Source organism: Trematomus bernacchii, unplaced genomic scaffold, assembly GCF_902827165.1.
Source record: "Trematomus bernacchii unplaced genomic scaffold, fTreBer1.1, whole genome shotgun sequence".
NCBI lineage: Eukaryota > Metazoa > Chordata > Actinopteri > Perciformes > Nototheniidae > Trematomus > Trematomus bernacchii.
In genome coordinates, this window is record NW_022987564.1 from 6,406,088 (window position 1) to 6,425,161 (window position 19,074).

Sequence of the window (19,074 nt, forward strand, 5' to 3'; positions counted from 1 at the left end):
TTAAACGTTTTTGTTTATGTTTGTCTATCAACCCTGTGATTTCATTTTTAATACTGAGTTATTTGATAAAAGTTGAGGTTAGTTTCATTACGGTTCACATGCTAGATATGTAGTCTAGGAGTAGTGAAAGATTATACTTAACATGTATATTATTGTTGTGGTGATAGGTGAGTGGTGACAGCATGTTACGTTCCCTCCTGGACTAGGGAGGGAACGTAACAAAATATAAAAATAACCGGGAGAGACAAAAAAGGAGAGGAAACTGATTGCTGAAGCCACAAGGCGATGTTTAATAATCAAAAAGTAAAGACGGCTCACCAGCCAATTAGCAAAGCAAACATAAGGTAAACTAAGAACAACTTTCTCCTAAAAGAAAGTGACTAAAGTAAAACAATACACAAAGATACACTGGAGCACATCTAACAAACAAAATACAGATTAAACTAGTAGGCCTCACAAAGAGACACTAACACGCTGTACACACGCTGCACACATGCAGCCCAGAGGAGAAGGAGAGAGAGACTGCAGTCTTCCTCAGGTCCTTCATGGAGGCCCTGATTGGGGATTGGGAGCACCTGAGGGAGAGGCTGCACCTGGAGGGAGACAATCAGGGGGAGAGGGAGAGATACACACACACAATGCTTTTTATTAAAAAAAATACATATATGGATTGCTTTATTCTTTTTCATTTATATAGTTTTTGTTCTTCCCATTATTTTGAATGTAATCTTTTTTTTTTATTTACTATAATTTCCATTGCTTTTTAATGATGTATTTGTTCTGTGGGTTGATTCTCTTGAAAACCAATACAAAATTGAGATACAAAGATAAATGCATATGTACACAGAAACACACTTTTATGTTTTCAGTTAATTAAGTTTGAGATCATTTTGAATCACCTGTGTAAATATATAACATTCATGGAAATTAAGTTTAATAAAATGACTTCTTTACACACATAAGTGTACATTCATGTCTTTATTGTGGTCCAAAGCATGTTAACAGAGTAACAGTTTTACAGTGAACTGGTTCAATCAGACATATGTAACATCTCAGTTGCTAAGGACAAGTTATGCGAGACGCACAAACTGAGGGAAGAGTAGAATAACATGTTCTATCGTTCCATTTATGATCAAAACCAAAGTTGGTGTCGACACAGTGTTCCAATCCTCGAAAGTTGTCTGGTTGTCCTGAACTCCAATAGACAAACTTGACTGCACACCCATCAGACCACATCCATCTTCCTTCTTTGGCGATGTCATGGAGTCCGATCCATGTATATCCCTCAGCAGGGTCAGAGCTTTTGATCAGGAATTTGACAAAATCCTCTTCCTCTCTACTGTGGATAGACACCAGGTTGCCTCCCTGGGACACACAGTAGAGCTCTGCATCAGCCCAGGTCGTCTCTGTGTTGAAGTACTTGTAGCAGCGGCCGTTGAAGGAGAACCAGAAGGAGGGACAGGTGTCTTGCTGTAGCTCCGTTGGAGGGTCATCTGAAGAAGAAACAGCACCCAGAGCCAGGCCCAACAGGAAGAGGAAAACCAGCATGATGATGATGATGATGATGTCACCGTCTCTGTCGGTTAAAGTTGCACTGAACCGTTGGAGAAGATGGAGATTGTGAGGCTTCAAGTGGCAGGCTGCTTCTTTATATATGTGTGGTAATGTGACGTCATTCTCACGTGACGTGATCACATGACCGGTGAACGGTAACATTGAAGTTATAAAAATGTTGCCGCCGGCAGTTTCAGAAAACCTTTGTCTTGGCTGCTGGACGCGCACCGATATCTCTGACAGTTCAGTGCAACTTTAAACAGGAAGATTGAGTGCGAGTGAAATTACGATTGTGAGTCTTTTCAGTACATCTTCGATTTTTTTAGGTGCATTTGGTTTGTTTGAGCGTAGTACGGCCGGGGCACGGCCCGTAGCACGGCCTCCCCAAACGGCTTTGCTGTTTGGGCCCCCCCCCCCGGTGCTGTGATCTGGTGCGGCGCAAGTGTTGATGGCAACTGCGAGTGGACAGTGCAGAGGTGCCGAACATGGAAGGCGGAAGAGCAGGTGAAAAGACGGACGAAAGGAAGGACAACGAAGAAGAGCAAGAAAGCGGGAGAGGAAGGAAAAGAGGGGCAGAAGGAGAGAGTGAGGTACAGTGTGGATTTAACTGTGGAAGTGGTTGTGGAAGGTGTATTGACTATGATGGACCTGCTGAAAGGAATTCAGAAACAGTGTGGGACAGTGGATGGGTGCAGGGTGACAGGAGAACAATACGAAGTAACTATGAGGACCATCCTGGGAAAAACGAAACTAATGGAGGGGCTGAGAGTGAATGGGGCTGCGGTACACGCTAAAAACATTATGAGCACTGATGCGACCGTCTCTTTCCTGCATCTGCCTGTTTATTTGCCTGATAGAATTATATTAAATAGGCTTGAGGAGTGGGGAGTTAAGCCCATCTCGGTCATTAAAAAAAGAGTGTGGCCAGACTCGGACATTGCAGACGGCACCAGGTTCCTCAGAGTAAGGTTCAATAATAAGGTCCGCTCCCTACCGTACTCCACAAAGTACATAAAAAAGATTATGCGTGGAAAGTATTTTTAAAAGAAGCAATTAATAAGTGTGGAGGCTGTGGTGACAGCGCCTTATTTATGGCTTTGAGAAAAGAAATGCTTAATGGCGTTTCTGGGTACCACAGGGAGGCTTTATTAGCATGGGGTGAGTTTCTAAAAGGGGTGAAGCATAAGTGTGTGAATGTTGAGCAAGTGTGGAATCAGCCCATCTTTCTAAACCATATGATCATGGTGAAGAAGTGTCCTGTATTCAATCTCCAAATGTGGAGGGCGGGTTTTAGAAACATAAGGGATTTGATTTATGAGTATGTGCCGGGGTTCATGGGGGCACGGGTGATAGTGGATGAGGTGAGGGGTAGCGGGGGAATTATGCAGTTGAGAGCGGCGGAAGAAATCATGGAGAGGGTGAAAAAAGGTATGCCTGTGGGTTGGGTGAGAATGGTTGAATGTGAGGCTACAAGAAGTGGAGAGAGCGTGGCAGAAATGTATGTGGGGGAGGGGGATACTTGTGTTAAAATGGAGAAAGTAAACACTAGGGTGATTTACAAAATGCTGAGGGGTGGAAAAATAAGAAGACCTGTTTCTGAGCGGGTGTGGGAAAATGTTTTTGAAAAGTTTGATGGGCGGAAGGTGTGGGGGAATTTAAGGGTGAAATGGAACAGCATTGAATGTGAGCACTTTGATTTTCTTTTTCGTCACAACAGGGTGTACAACAATCTGATCATAAGCAGGTTTGATGTCACGGTGAAGAAAGAGTGTGATGTGTGTAAGGTAATGGTCGAAACGTGTATGCATGAATTTTTTGAATGTGGAGAGCTGAAAGTGTATTTTGAACGGTTGAAGGGGCTAATTGATAAGTGTTGGGGGGATAGAATATTAAAAACGATGGTATGGAAGGAGTTGTGGCTGTTTGGGATGAGTGGGGGAGTGAAAGGACCCAATGTGAATTTCTGCAACTATGTGCTGAGCCATGCCCGGTATGCTGTAAAACTTAGGAGAGACTTGGCCCATTTTGGGAACAGAAAGGTGGACGTATGGGATCTGTTCAAAAGGATTTTAAGCAAGGACGTTCAGATAGCATACGTGTACCTGGAAAAGGATGCTTTTCTGGAGAACTTTGTGGATGGGTGCACTCTGGTGGAGGTTGGTGACAATGACAAACTGGTGTTTAAATATGATAGTGTTGGCTAACATGTATGGTGTGAAACGTAAAGTATGGTTTGTATATAAATGATTGCCTGTTTGCTGTGTTTTGTTTCTCGTTTTCTGTTTTTGTATTTTCAGTTCCTATGATTGAACAACCCAAGTAAGATCTATTTGTTTTTGGCAATCTTTTTTTGGCTAATTGCATTCAGTTTATTTCTTTTATTTTGTCATGTTTTGCATGATTATTATTTTTGATTGTTTTAAATGCAGGGCCACATTGAAACCACTTGTACATTTTGTAAATATTAAATTGTGAATTTTCGAATAAAAAAGACAAAAAAAACGTTATCTCCATCAAGGTAGGACTCGCGATTTTAAGGTGGTTTTATGGTCTTTTAAATTAACCTATGGAAGTGTCTCAGTTCAGTTTGGATTTTATTAGGGCGAGGGCAAGATACGTTTTCCCATCATGGAGGGAAACGAGAGAAACTCTTCTGACATTCAAAGCACGAGACCTGGTCTGTTGCAAGCAATGTGGTGTTTTACTAAATGTTTTAATCGTTTTCAAGCAACTTGTACACGTGTTTTGCAGAGTGTAGAAGTGCTCATAACCAGCCAACCAACCCGGGAAACTGGCAAAGGTATAATGCTCTTTTCAAAAGCTAAAAAGACACCAGAGCCTGTTTTAGATATTGTAACTACGCAAGGAATAAAACTTGAAGTGGTTGCCTGTTACAAATACCTTGGTATCTGGCTTGATGACTGTCTCACTTTAAACGTCATGTCAATAACCTGCTTAAAAAACTGAGGGTTATGCTAGGTTTCTTCTACAGGAACAAGTCCTGTTTCTCACTCGAGGCCAGAAAAAGGCTAGTCTCTGTGACCTTTTTACCTGTGCTGGACTATGGTGATTTGATTTATATGAATGCACCTGCCAATTGCCTGGTCAAGTTAGATGCTGCGTATCACAGTGCACTGACATTTGTGACAAACTGTAAAGCATTAACCCATCACTGTACCCTGTATGCAAGGGCTGGTTTGCCTTCGCTAACTGTACGGAGGCTCAGTCACTGATACATTTTTATATACAAAGCCATGTTAGGGAAACTTCCATCCTACATCTGCTCCCTGATCTCACGGCGAATTGTAAGTGGCTACTACCTGAGATCGCATGCTGTGGTTTTATTAAATGTGCCAACTGCTACTGTTTTAGGGAAGATGGCATTTAGATGCGCAGCTCCACTGTCCTGGAATAGTCTGCAATTGAAATGGAAACTGAGCAATCTGGTGCCACTAAATGTTTTTAAAGCTCGGTTGGATGCTACTCAATCGGAAGCTGTTGGTACCTGTGCATGTGGATAGTATGTAAATTGTAATGCTAATGTATGATGTCCTTTTTGTTGTTCTGTTTATGTTTTTAATGTTTCATGTGGAACCTACTTGAGCAGGTCTCCCTTGAAAAAGAGATCAGTGATCTCAATGGGATACAACCTGGATAAATAAAGGTTTGAAATGAAATGGACGTTTTTGTTAACTTTATTTTATTATAGCTTTTATTATTACATCTAACGTCTGTTTTTGTGTTTAATCCATAGAGCTGACCGTTTCCCCTCCTGGATTTAGCCAGGAGGATATATTACTCTGTGAAAGTAAGCCTGGTTTTTAACCCTCTTTTAATGTTATATTGAATTGGTGTTTGAGCTGGCAACTATTATGTTGCGTTTGTTTTTTTAAAAGATAACTGTTCTCTAGTGCTTTTTTTGTTGAATTTTCTGTCAATTGTTTTCTTTTGTGCAGTTTGTGTAGGGACTGCACCGTGTGACACTTTAAAAGGGTGAGTAAACTAACTCTCACTATAATCATTTTGTAGAAGTTGTGCTTTGAGTAGTGCGTGCTTTTGTTCAATGTGTGTCCCTCACAGTTAGCAGGCATTGTGACCTAGTGGACCAGACCTGCCCATCTGAGGGGAAACCCACAATGTTATAATGTAAAGTATGTTCACCCTTTTACCCATTGACAGCTGCTGAACATTGACATGTTAACATGTATATTTCTGAAATAAAGCTGCATTCTATTTGGTCATGAATGCCTCTGTTATTGTCCTTGTGAAGGGAAGCCCCACAATCTGCAAAACAACTTTAGATTTAGATTGAGGGTCCACAGGTTCCTACATCCCCTCAACAGGAGTTGGTGTTGTCCGCTATTTAAAGGTGACCCCAGCCACAGTTACCACATATGCATCAGAGAGGGTGTTTTCACTGTTGGCCTAATATATGATTGGTCAACTGAACTTGGCAACACTAAACACAATCACACCTTAACATAAGCAAAAACAGACTACCTGCTCACCTGGAGATGTCACACTAAACCTTCTATACATTTTTGACAAGGAGTAAATTATATTAAATCAAATGTTGGCAGTGCTAAACATTGCCAGACCAAAACAAATGTTCTTTACAATCTCCAGAAGATGTTGGTCGGGAGGGATAATGGCCTGTTTTTAAAACGCTTTCTAGCAAGTGAAGACCAAGCTGCCCATCACACTAAAACTTTGTAAACATTTCATTGAGCCACCACATTACCACAAATAATTCCCAGCTTGTGCAAAATGAAGATGAACATTAGATAGAAAAAAACATAAGCTTGTGTGGATATATCGTATAAAACATCATGTATTCATTTCAGGCAGAGAGACTTATTGCTTTGTGTCTCATGTTTCTTTTCATTCACAACTGATCGTCGCACTGACTTGCTCCTCTGCTGCCCTCCAGTGGCCACAAGGCACAACAGGTACTTTTACATTACAGCATGAAGCTCCAAAGCACACAAGTGTTTCCTTCAGAAAACGCACTTGCACTTTACTAAACCTCTAAACATGGCACACGAACACAAATATAAAGTATATACAATACAATCAGGAAGATGGTACACTACGAATGTTCTAATAACAGTGAGCAGAGATGTATTTTGATGTGTGGGCATAATGTACAGGGTAATAGTCAAATGACTGCCACAAGGCCTTTCTATGGCACTGAATAGGAACAGACCACAGCTCTGATTTAGGAGATCTTGCTGACTAACAATTGCTGAATAGGTTTAACAAAAAGCATCTTTAAAATGAGACTTTCTCAGAATAAAGAGAAATGATTTGCCTCATGTTAAAACATTCTGCAATCCAGACTGACTCTTTTGACTTTCTTAATGTTACACCAGCAAAGCCTTGTACCCTGATGCTAAATGACTACTAAGCTACATTTGAAACATTCAGCACTTTTCTCTAACTGCACTGTCTGCTGTTCAGCAACAGTTAAGGAGACTGGCTTTTAAGGAGAGATGTGCTGTCAAAGTGTATGAATACTGCATTGTTTCCTTAAAGTGATCCATTATGTTGCATATATCACAAACAGGACTTTCATACACAGTAAGTGTACATCTGTGTCTTGTGGCCAAAGGCACGTTAACAGAGTAACAGGTGAACAGTGACCTGGTTCAATAAGATGTCATATCTCAGTTGCTAAACACAAGCTATGCCAGATGCACAAACTGAGTGATAAGAATAATAATGGAAATCGTTCCATTTGTGATCAAAACCGTAGATGGTGTGGACAGTCTTCATTTCCATCATTGTTGGCCTCTCCTGAACTCTAAGAGACAAAGATAATGAACCCTGAATTGTTCCTGATTGCATGGCGATCAGTGTGAATCTTGTTCTCCCTTAGCAGGTGCATGCACTATATGAATGTGTGTATCCTGCTGTTCAGCTTGACTTATGTCAAAGTCATTTGAGGGGTCACGAGAGTGGAACAGTGCTATATAAATGCTGCCGATTAACCATACACTATTTCTATCTCCTTCCCTCCTTCCTTTCCATGATCTTTGAACTGAAGCTGATACTCTAGTTTTGGGTTATTTCGGGAGTTTAAACTTGTAATACTGTTGTCCAGGGTGTGGTCCCTTTGCATTAGTCAACAATACACAGGATTGTGGGCACTTTTGTTTCACCCGGTTATTTTCCAGTACCTCTTCAATCAAATAACACACAAAGGAAAAACCCAAGAAGTTTGGCTTTTTTTTTTTTAAATGATCAACCAAAGGTTTGTTTTAATAATTTAGATTGTTTTTGTTTCCCAACGAAAACCAATAATCATTCATTTTATATGAATTGCATTGAAATCTGAGACGCAGGTGATGATAAACATGTCTGTAACCATGCTGCCACTTTTTGAGTTTCACGCCATGCCTGCCTGAATATATTCTATGCCAACACACTCTCACGGCCCCTACACACGGCGGCGTACGCTTCAACGCTTCTGCCCATTCACTTTGAATGAGGTGACGTCACGATTCGCCGAACTGCATTCTGGGAGCAAAGCGTAGCTTTTCTCGCGGTGCTCGCTGCAAAAGTAGACCAATGTTCTACTTTTGAAGCTGAGGCGGAGGCGTCAGCCAATCAAATCCCGCGTATGCAAATCTGCCAGTTCAAGCGCGAGCCAATCAAACCGCGTGTATGCTGAGAGAGCCAGACCGCAGTTCATTTCCTCATATGCAAAAAAATGGAGGAGAAAATAATCGTAGCGGTAGGGAATCACCCGGTGCTTTCAGTCTCTGTTCACCTACCGGGATACAAACCGGAGGAGCCAGGCATGGAGGGAGGTGGCAGAGACAGTGGGTGAAACTGGTAGGTTTTCGCCTGTTTGGGGAGTTTATATCCAGTGTACTTCGTTTGAATGGACAGCAGGCATAGACAGTATATTTAGCCACCATGCAATGTTGCATAAAATAGCACCATAGACATGAATTAAAAATGGATTTTTAGACATGAATGTCTACGGTGAGATTCATACACGGGAGCCTTTTTAAAGCCTTTTTACCCGGGGGAGACACGGGAGATTCATGTGATTGGTTGTTGGTCGCGTTGCTCGCGTTAACTCCCCAAGCTCAAGACACGCCCACCGCCAAGCGGCAACGCACGCCGCCGTGTGTAGGCTGCATCACGGCCCCTACACACAGCGGCGTGCGTTGACGCTTCAACGCTTCTGCCCATTCACTTTGAATGGGGTGACGTCACGATTCGCCGAACTGCATTCTGGGAGCAAAGCGTAGCTTTTCTCGCGGTGCTCGCTGCAAAAGTAGAGCAATGTTCTACTTTTGAAGCTGAGGCGGAGGCGTCAGCCAATCAAATCCCACGTATGCAAATCTGCCAGTACAAGCGCTAGCCAATCAAACCGTGTGTATGCTGAGAGAGCCAGACCGCAGTTCATTTCCTTATATGCCAAAAAATGGAGGAGAAAATAATCGTAGCGGTAGGGAATCACCCGGTGCTTTCAGTCCCTGTTCACCTACCGGGATACAAACCGGAGGAGCCAGGCATCGAGGGAGGTGGCAGAGACAGTGGGTGAAACTGGTAGGTTTTCGCCTGTTTGGGGAGTTTATATCCAGTGTACTTCGTTTGAATGGACAGCAGGCATAGACAGTATATTAAGCCACCATGCAATGTTGCATAAAATATAGGGCTGTCAAGTTAACGCGTTAATAATGCGTTAACGCAAAAAAAAATTAACGCCACTAATTATTTTAACGCGATTAACGCATGTGTATTTTTTGTCCTCGGCCGCCCCGTAGTTTCAGAGCGCATCGAGTTTAAAATACCATCTCCAAGCTGATGCTGTCAGCCCTGCTCCTGCCGCCCGCTTGTGGCAGACCACACTTCCACGCTCACCGGCAGGCCCGGACTGGCCATCGGGAGGACCGGGAGGGTGTGTGTATGTGTGGCACGACTCGTGAGCGAGGCACACCTTACGTGTTGTTGTTAGCATCTGGTGCTAGCTAGCTGCGCTAACGGATATAAGGAGCTGTTTCAATGAAAACAGAGGAGCGACATTTCGCCGACAACTGCGCCGAGCACTTGACTTTATGCAGGTAGCCAGACAGTGGGACATTGTACGAAAAGTCAGCACACTCAGCACGGATAGTGCGCGCAACATGATTGCAGCGTCCAGGCAGCTGCCGTTCGAGCATATATGCCTTGAGCTGCACATAGCTCCAACGATCCATCACAGTGTCTCCACATTCACACACACACACACACACACACACACACACACACACACACACACACACACACACACACACACACTGTATTGTATTATTGTATGAGAGAGGTTCCAGGTTGTTGTGTTTAATATTCATGAGCATATTTGTCATTGTTCAAATGATAATAAACAAACATATAAAGCATATTTGTCCACTCATATGTTGATAAGAGTATTAAAAACTTGAAAAATATCCCTCTAAGTTACACTTAGAACAGATAAAAAAGGTGCGATTAATTTGCGATTAATCGCGATTAACTATGGACAATCATGCGATTAATCGCGATTAAATATTTTAATCGACTGACAGCCCTAATAAAATAGCACCATAGACATTAATTAAAAATCGCTTTTTAGATATTAATGTCTATGGTGAGATTCATACCCTTCCCATCACAAACTTGACACAGACCCCCCCCTTCCAATTATCAACTCCTGTCTTGTTTCCGCAAACTCTTGTAGGACACAAGAGTTAAACGAAACTAAACAAACGGGGGCTTGCAAAACTTTTAGCTGCTGCAGGACGCAGCAGCTAAAAGTTTTGCAAGCCCCCGTTCATTTAGTACCTAAAATAATAGACATCGCTTTTTCCAGCTGACAAACCCGACTTTCTGGTCACTTCTTCCATTTTCCAGCCCTTGGGGAGAGACACGGGAGATTCATGTGATTGGTTGTTGGTCGCGTTGCTCGCGTAAACTCCCCAAGCTCAAGACACGCCCACCGCCAAGCGGCAACGCACGCCGCCGTGTATAGGCTGCGTCACTCCCTAACGGACCGTCTACACAGCAGCATTAAAAAAATCTTGGAGGTGGGCGTATCTGAAGCTTGAGGATTTTTTTGCGAGCAAGGCACGAACAACCAATCACATGAATCTCCCGCCCGCGACATACGAAGCAAAAAAGCCCGAAGTAAACTGGATATAAACTCCCCAAAACAGGCGAAAACCTACCACTGTCTCTGCCACCTCCCTCCATGCCTGGCTCCTCCGGTTTATATCCCGGTAGGTCTGGTCATAAAGCACCGGGTGATTGATTCGCTACCGCTAATTTCTCCTCCATTTTTTGGAATATGAGGAAATGACCTGCGGTATGTCTCTCCCAGCATACACGCCGTTTGATTGGCTAGAGCTTGAACTGTCAGATTTGCGTACACGGGATTTGATTGGCTGACGCTTCCACCTCAGCCTCAAAAGTTGAACATTGTTCAACTTTGAATCCTGAAAATCCTGAAAATCTCCGCTCGCCTGCCCACAATGCAGTTCGGCGAAAAGTGAGGGAAAGTGACGTCACCCCATTCAAAGTGAATGGGCAGAAGCGTTTCAAGATTTTTTTAACGCTGCTGTGTAGACGGTCCGTAAGCATCCAGGAGCGACGCTTGGTCAGGGTCCCGTGGTGTCCAGTTGTGACGCACCGAGGCTCCTTCAGCTTCATAAACGGACGCAAAGAGCTTTCAACTGATTGCAATGTATTCCCATCGGCGGCGGTATTTGACGCTTAGGGAAGCACGGCATTCGTTTGTGTCGGAGGCTGTTAAAGGCAATGTGAGCGTCCATTCCCATTGGATAACGGAGAATTGTACACCCGGAAGTAAGTATTCCCCTTACTGTCGATTTATTTGACAGTGATATCTCCACTACTCATCAACTCAAAAACACCAGATTACTGTATCCTTGTTAATTAAACGACGGTTTTAGTGTGTGTACAATGCTTTTGTCACGTTTTCCCCTTCAATTCTGAGAAACAAGTCGTTTTCTATGAGTTTTGGATGGCCGAAGACATGACATTACCCACAATCCTCTGTAGCAACCATAGACTGTATAAAAAAATTAAATAATACATTATTCCGAGTCTCCTTGCTTTTCTCTTTGAAAGTCATCACATAACGGCATTGTAATACACGTTTCAGCTGCATTAAATATGACATATCTGCCGTAGTTAACTCTATGTATAGAGCCCTGATGACAAGACTTCTAGACCAGGGGTTTTCAAAGTGTGGGAAGGTGAGCCTCCCCTCAGAGAACATAAGAACAGCCGCGCCCCCCCTCCCAATTATTATTGCTATTATTATTATTATTATTGTTGTTGCTATAATGCAGGGGTATTATTATCCAGTGGAATGCCCTTACCTACTGGCCTAGTTAAATCAAAGTGGTTACTTATTTTTGTCTGGGCAGTGTAGTTTTACACACCATCTTATTTGACTTTCTCAGGGCAGACCCCCACAAAGAAAAAAATATATGTACACACGTAAGGTCATCATCTTAACAGTTTTTAATGCTCGAGTCATCCGTGAGCAGAGCATCAAGTTGGCATGCCTATTACAGCTGAATGCGGCGATTACCATCTTGTTCAGCAAAACGCCTCACAAACGTATTAACATCCAAAGCTTTAGTGCGTTTTGATTCAATGCTGAGCACAGCCAAACTTGACAGTCTCTTCTCTGTCATTGTAGACCGCAAATACCTTATTCCTTCCGTGTACTTGGGTCCGAATGCTTCTCGTTTTCTGCCGCCTGTTCAAATGAAATCGCCGCCAATCACATTTCCTCGCTCGCGCCAGGGTTACAAGGCTCGCGTCTTGTGCTGCATTCACTTGCACTCGGACATCAGGGATTTTCTCTGATAAATGTCCGATGAGCCACAACTTTTATTTCAAAACAAAGCTGCCAACTGGGGTGGCCAGACGCTGTCTCCTCTCTCACTTTAGGTAACTTCACTAAAAATCGATCCATGTTGCCGCTCGCATAAAGTTAGCTGAAGTTAACGAGCTAGATTTCATTGTTTCTCTTTATTTTTTTCTCACGCTGCGCCTCCCCTGAAGCTCTCTGGCGCCCCCCAGGGGAGGCGCGCCTCACACTTTGAAAACCGCTGTTCTAGACAAACAGGAACTGCCGCCGAAACTGAAAACTTGACGTGGATCTTAAATATATAAGCAATTAAACAACATCTTACATTTCTTTTCACAAAATACGTCTCCTTGCAGTATCAACACTAATTCGGCTGACTTTTATATTTGATCCAATTGGTAGATAGGCTGTATTTACGCCATAACAGTGCACAGCTGATAGAAAGGGACACCTACTGGTTAAAGCACATTATTGCATTTTATAATTTTATTATTGAGACTTTGTAACTTTTATAAGACAAGTAAAACACATTGTTGGTCTTATAAATGAAACGCTTAACAACTAATTTGTCACGAACTTGGATACTCAAAAGGTAAGGACTCAAATGCACGACCCGGGAGCCAGAGGTAAAGTATAATAAATATACTTTATTTCTTCCACAAAAGATATACAAAAGAAAAACACTCTTACGAGGTGACAAAAAAGGGTCCAAAAAGGTACAACAAAAAATCGCTCACAACGTGAGGAATTAAACTTTCAATCAGTTTCAGAAGCATAAAGTAGGCTTGATAAAAGAAGCAATTCAAGATTATTAGAATAATATTCATAAATTCTGAGAGTGGATTCCCCCTTTAATGTGAGACTATGTAACTTTTGCTTCGGAAACTTTATTCAGGCAGGTATGGGATGATGCTAGTTGCTAAGCTGTTGTTAATCATTTAGCATTTAGCTAAAGACTAACCTCTGTAACAGTGGCACATGTGGAAGAGTCATGAGTCAGCAAACTGACTGTCCGTTATATATATTTAGTGACGTAAAGTTTTTCAACAATAGCCACAATGAGGCTTTAGCAGCAAGCAACAATACCCGGACTGTTGAATTGGACAATTAGTTGTTAAGCGTTTTATTTATAAGACCAACAATGTGTTTTACTTCTCTTAAAAAAGTTACAAAGTCTCATTTGAAAGATGCATTTTGTGAAGTCAGTGATTCTGTGACAGCAAGATCTAATAAATCAGAGCCGTGGTCTGTTCATATTCAGTGTCATAGAGAGGCCTTGTGGTAGTCATTTTATACTAAAAACCTGTACATGACGCACACATGCACAAACACTCCTCTGTTCTTTGTGTTCATAGAGCAGAAGTACTGTGTTATATTACCTATTTATTGTTTTATGTATTTTTGAGGTGACAAACGTTCAGGTGCCAGAGGTTCAGCAAAGTACAAGAGCATTTTGAGAAGAAAAGATGTTTAAGGTTTGAATGCTCGAAGGTACCTGTTGTGTTTTGTGATCACGCTCCTCTCTTTCCTCTGGTGCTGTAATGGACAGGAAACCAACAGGAAGGTGTATTTAGTGTTTTAACGGCCATTCTGTGAAGTAATTTTTTTTCAAAGCAATGTTGTTTAAAACTTGTTTGCATGTTAAAATAAAAAAGTTCACAATTCAAGAAAGGACACATTGAAGGCTTTGTACTACTGTAATATTGTTTATGTGTAAATATATGCCCATGTTTGGTATGTAGTTTTCAGTTGTACATGAAAAGAAAAGTCAGACAGAAAGCAATGTCTCTCCTTGTGTCCCAGCAACCTTCTGACAGCTGAAGCCACATGTCTTTTCTAAAGCAGTGTTTTACTATTTCAACATTTGACTGAAATGAATAAATCATAGGTTTTATGTGACATCTCCAGGTGAGCTTGTGCTCTTTTTTGGGTAATGTTCATATTCTGTGTAGTTCTGTGAAACTTAAAGTGTTTGCAAAGTGAACTTTACCAATGTTTTGTGATTGTACTTTGCACAGTAAATAATTGCGGATGGGACTTTGTCTTTCTGGAATACCCGACATTACACAACCATAGACAAACATACACACAAACATTTATACTGCAAATGTATTCATCCTTATTTAAACTCTAAGCTTAGATCATAATGAATCAAAAGGACAGGAAAGCGATACAATTTTAGAGCATCTTTGATGTATTTTAATATATTGTTCATGTATTTTTGTGTGATCATATCATTTTAGATTGTATTTAATATGGACCTATAGACTTTTTTCAGAGCCAAATGTCACATCAAGTCCTGCAGCACAGAGGTCCTGGTTTATTATGGTCACTATTATCAGTGTCTTTTTTGTTTTCACCACAGTGTCATTTCCTTAACTAAGCCCCCAAACGATTGGTCTGTGATCATGTAAAGCAGACCAGATGTTTGCTTAGATGATTTTTGACATTATGATGACTGATATCAGGGTCTGTGTGGTGGTTTTGGATTAGGACAAACAGCCCTACTATATGTTTCTCTTTGTAAAGCCTTATGAACCCTCCTGTTATATTCGTTTTTTGTAACAGCAATAATATTCGTGGGTCAATTTGACCCACTGCATGTTTAATTATCCAAAAATTGTCAGAAGCCCCAAAATCCATATTATATTGTACATAGTTTGTACCTTTTATTACTATCAATGAAATCAATATTTAGTGCAATTGTGTTATTCACCTCTCACAGATCATGGTTCCATTGGAATAAGTCACTCGTTTTTCACAAAACATATACATTCAAACACGTTTTTCTATTTTCTTTTTTACATTGGAAAAACCTTGATATAAAATACATTAGTTTTGCATAACATAACATTTTTTAAATTACTTTTAAAATGTTCCAACTTTTTTTCCAATTGGTTGATGTTGATAAATAGAGACGAGACACCTCTTCTGTTCAGGGTCAAATTGACAAATTGACCCGTTCACTTAGAATCAAGCCAAATGAGTCATAACATAAGGATTGGTATTGAAAGTATTTTATTGTAACAGCAATTAAGAATGTGTGTGTGTGTGTGTGTGTGTGTGTGTGTGTGTGTGTGTGTGTGTGTGTGTGTGTGTGTGTGTGTGTGTGGTGTGTGTGTGTGTGTGTGTGTGTGTGTGTGTGTGTGTGTGTGTGTGTGTGTGTGTGTGTGTGTGTGTGTGTGTGTGTGTGTGTGTGTGTGTGTGTGTGTGTGTGTGTGTGTGTGTGTGTGTGTGTGTGTGCATTTTCTGACCCCTTTTAGCCTCCACTTGCACTGCTGGGTCAGATTGACCCGAATACCATCTCTGTGATATAGACATGTAGGGGGGGGTTCCAAATGCATGACATGAACCATTTTCATTTTACTTGTTTATTGCACTAATTAAGGTAAGGAGAAGAAGTTTCATACAAAAAGAATACTTGAAAGTATTTTTCGTAGATTTTCAAACTTTCAAACGGGTCAATTTGACCCTGAATGTAACAGGAGGGTTAAAATGTTCCAACTTTTTTTCCAATTGGTTGATGTTGATAAATAGAGACGAGACACCTCTTCTGTTCAGGGTCAAATTGACAAATTGACCCGTTCACTTAGAATCAAGCCAAATGAGTCATAACATAAGGATTGGTATTGAAAGTATTTTATTGTAACAGCAATTAAGAATGTGTGTGTGTGTGTGTGTGTGTGTGTGTGTGTGTGTGTGTGTGTGTGTGTGTGTGTGTGTGTGTGTGTGTGTGTGTGTGTGTGTGTGTGTGTGTGTGTGTGTGTGTGTGGTGTGTGTGTGTGTGTGTGTGTGTGTGTGTGTGTGTGTGTGTGTGTGTGTGTGTGTGTGTGTGTGCATTTCTGACCCCTTTTAGCCTCCACTTGCACTGCTGGGTCAGATTGACCCGAATACCATCTCTGTGATATAGACATGTAGGGGGGGGTTCCAAATGCATGACATGAACCATTTTCATTTTACTTGTTTATTGCACTAATTAAGGTAAGGAGAAGAAGTTTCATACAAAAAGAATACTTGAAAGTATTTTTCGTAGATTTTCAAACTTTCAAACGGGTCAATTTGACCCTGAATGTAACAGGAGGGTTAAAATGTTCCAACTTTTTTTCCAATTGGTTGATGTTGATAAATAGAGACGAGACACCTCTTCTGTTCAGGGTCAAATTGACCCGTTCACTTAGAATCAAGCCAAATGAGTCATAACATAAGGATTGGTATTGAAAGTATTTTATTGTAACAGCAATTAAGAATGTGTGTGTGTGTGTGTGTGTGTGTGTGTGTGTGTGTGTGTGTGTGTGTGTGTGTGTGTGTTTGAGGTGACAAACGTTCAGAGGCCAGAGGTTCAGCAAAGTACATCATAATGAATCAAAAGGACAGGAAAGAGACACCATTTTAGAGCATCTTTTCATTCATTAAATGTATTTTAATATATTGTTCATGTATTTTTAATGGAACATAAATGCCACATTCAGAGGTTCAGAAATGGGCAAGTGCATTTTTGAGAAAATGTTTTGTTTCTGGTTTACAACTACAATGCTGGAATATAAAAGTACCTGTTATGTTTCTTATCTGCTTTCGGGCATCAAACAAACAAATGAGTCACAACAGAAAGTGTTTTCCAAATTCAGTTGACCACTAATATTGGGCCAACAGCGAAAACACCCTCCCTGATGCATATAAAAGGAAGCAGCCCGTCACTTGTCACAGAATCTTCATACTATCCAACGGTTCAGTTCAACTTTAACAGACAGAGACGGTGACATCGTCATGCTGGTTTTTCTCTTCCTGTTGGGCCTGGCTCTCTGTGCGGTATCTCCTTCAGAAGAACAAGAAGTGGAGCCATGGAAAAACAACTGTCCCATGTCCTGGTCCTTTTACAACGGCCGCAGCTACCTGTACGTCTCCACACATTTGACCTGGGCTGATGCAGAGCTCCACTGCGTTTCACTGGGAGCCAACCTGGTGTCTATTCACAGTAAAGAGGAACATTTGTTAGTCAGATCCCTGATCAAGAACTTTGACCCTGCTGAGGGATACACCTGGATCGGACTCAATGACATCTACAAAGAAGGAAGATGCATGTGGTCTGATGGGTGTGCAGCCAAGTTTTTCTATTGGCATTCAGGACAGCCAGACAATAATAGAGGAAATGAAGACTGTGGCCACACCAACTTTCATCAGAAATGGAATGATAGACCATGTTCTGCTACTTCTCCCTCAGTTTGTGCATCTCGCATAACTTGTGTTTAACAACTGAGATGTTACATATGTCTGATTGAACCAGGTCACTGTAAAACTGTTACTCTGTTAACATGCTTTGGACCACAATAAAGACATGAATGTACACTAATACAGTATGTGTGTAAAGAAGTCATTTTATTAACCTTCATTTCCATGAATGTTATATATTTACACAGGTGATTCAAAATGAATATGATCACAAACTTACAAGATACAGAAAAAATACAAAATTATTGTTAATTAAATTAAAATGAATAATTTAATTCAAAATAACAAAAAATAATAAAAACAGAGAGAAAAAATACTATATAAACCAATGAATAAAATGAATGAATAAAAACCATCATAATAATATATATAATTTTAAATATACATTGGGTAAGACTCATATCATACTGTCACCCCTCACCTTTCACCACAACAATTATATACATGTTAAGTATAATAATCTTTCCTACATCAAGATCATATAACCAGGCCAAGTATTACTGTATAGATGCTTTTCACATATCTGATCATAAAGACGTTAATGTCAAACATCACATTACATTTATACCTTTATTATATAATCATTATATAAATAATCATTCACATGTAGTATCAATGTCTTCCCCACCCCCCACGCTACTGCAACTATTGCAACTTCATTTATTAAATTACTATCAATCATAATGTATTGTTTCACTTGCCATGTTCAGAAGTTCATCAACTGCAAGTGCATTCCTGAGAATAAATCATGTTTGTGGTTTGATTCTGTAAAAGTATTTGTTGTTCATGTTTTGGCCACTTGAGGGCAGTAGAGGGAAACGTCAGTGTCTTTATCCTCTGGTGTTAAATGATGTAATGGAAAGGGAAGCAGAAAGTGTGTGACTGTTGCCTAGTTTAGGCAGTCAACTGCACCAATGATACATTTACACTTAAAGCGCCCTGCCCCTCTTACAACCTCGCTGCTGCGCGCCTGACCCCCACCACCTCAGCTTCTGGCCCAGCATCCTCCTGTAGGCTCCATGGGATTGTTATTTAATCATCACTCAATCTTCTATGTACATTTGTGGAGTGATGAGGCCCGAGCCTAGATGCCAAACTCAAACTAAATGCTGCTTCTAATAAACATTACAAACCTAAGCTGTCTGAAACCATTAATGGTCTGACTTAATCACAAGGACACAACTTGAGCCTTGTTTATACATTTGGAGACAAGATTTCCCCTTTAAAGCTAGACTGAGTAACTTTTTCTGAACAATGCAACACTGCAGCCTTTATAGAAAGTAATGGGATAATGACAAAACTATCTATTGCTGTTTAGCATTTAGTTAAGTTGCAATTCAGCATCTGGTTAGACGAGTTGTTATTTCTTCTTTTCAAAGATCCATCGTCCCATTTGTGTTCAGCAAAGTCAGGTTGTT

General features: G+C 40.9%; 2 protein-coding genes across 2 annotated transcripts; one reads left to right on the forward strand and one right to left on the reverse strand.

Moving 5' to 3' along the window:
• Nucleotides 1-856: 856 nt before the first annotated feature.
• On the reverse strand, nucleotides 857-1,617 carry LOC117477893 (galactose-specific lectin nattectin-like). The gene has a single exon (XM_034124693.1). The coding sequence runs from the start codon at nucleotides 1,546-1,548 to the stop codon at nucleotides 1,060-1,062; it is 489 nt and encodes a 162-aa protein (XP_033980584.1). The 5' UTR covers nucleotides 1,549-1,617; the 3' UTR covers nucleotides 857-1,059.
• Nucleotides 1,618-17,139: 15,522 nt separating this feature from the next.
• Nucleotides 17,140-17,779, forward strand: LOC117477900 (lactose-binding lectin l-2-like). Its single transcript, XM_034124699.1, has one exon. The coding sequence runs from the start codon at nucleotides 17,195-17,197 to the stop codon at nucleotides 17,675-17,677; it is 483 nt and encodes a 160-aa protein (XP_033980590.1). The 5' UTR covers nucleotides 17,140-17,194; the 3' UTR covers nucleotides 17,678-17,779.
• Nucleotides 17,780-19,074: the final 1,295 nt, after the last annotated feature.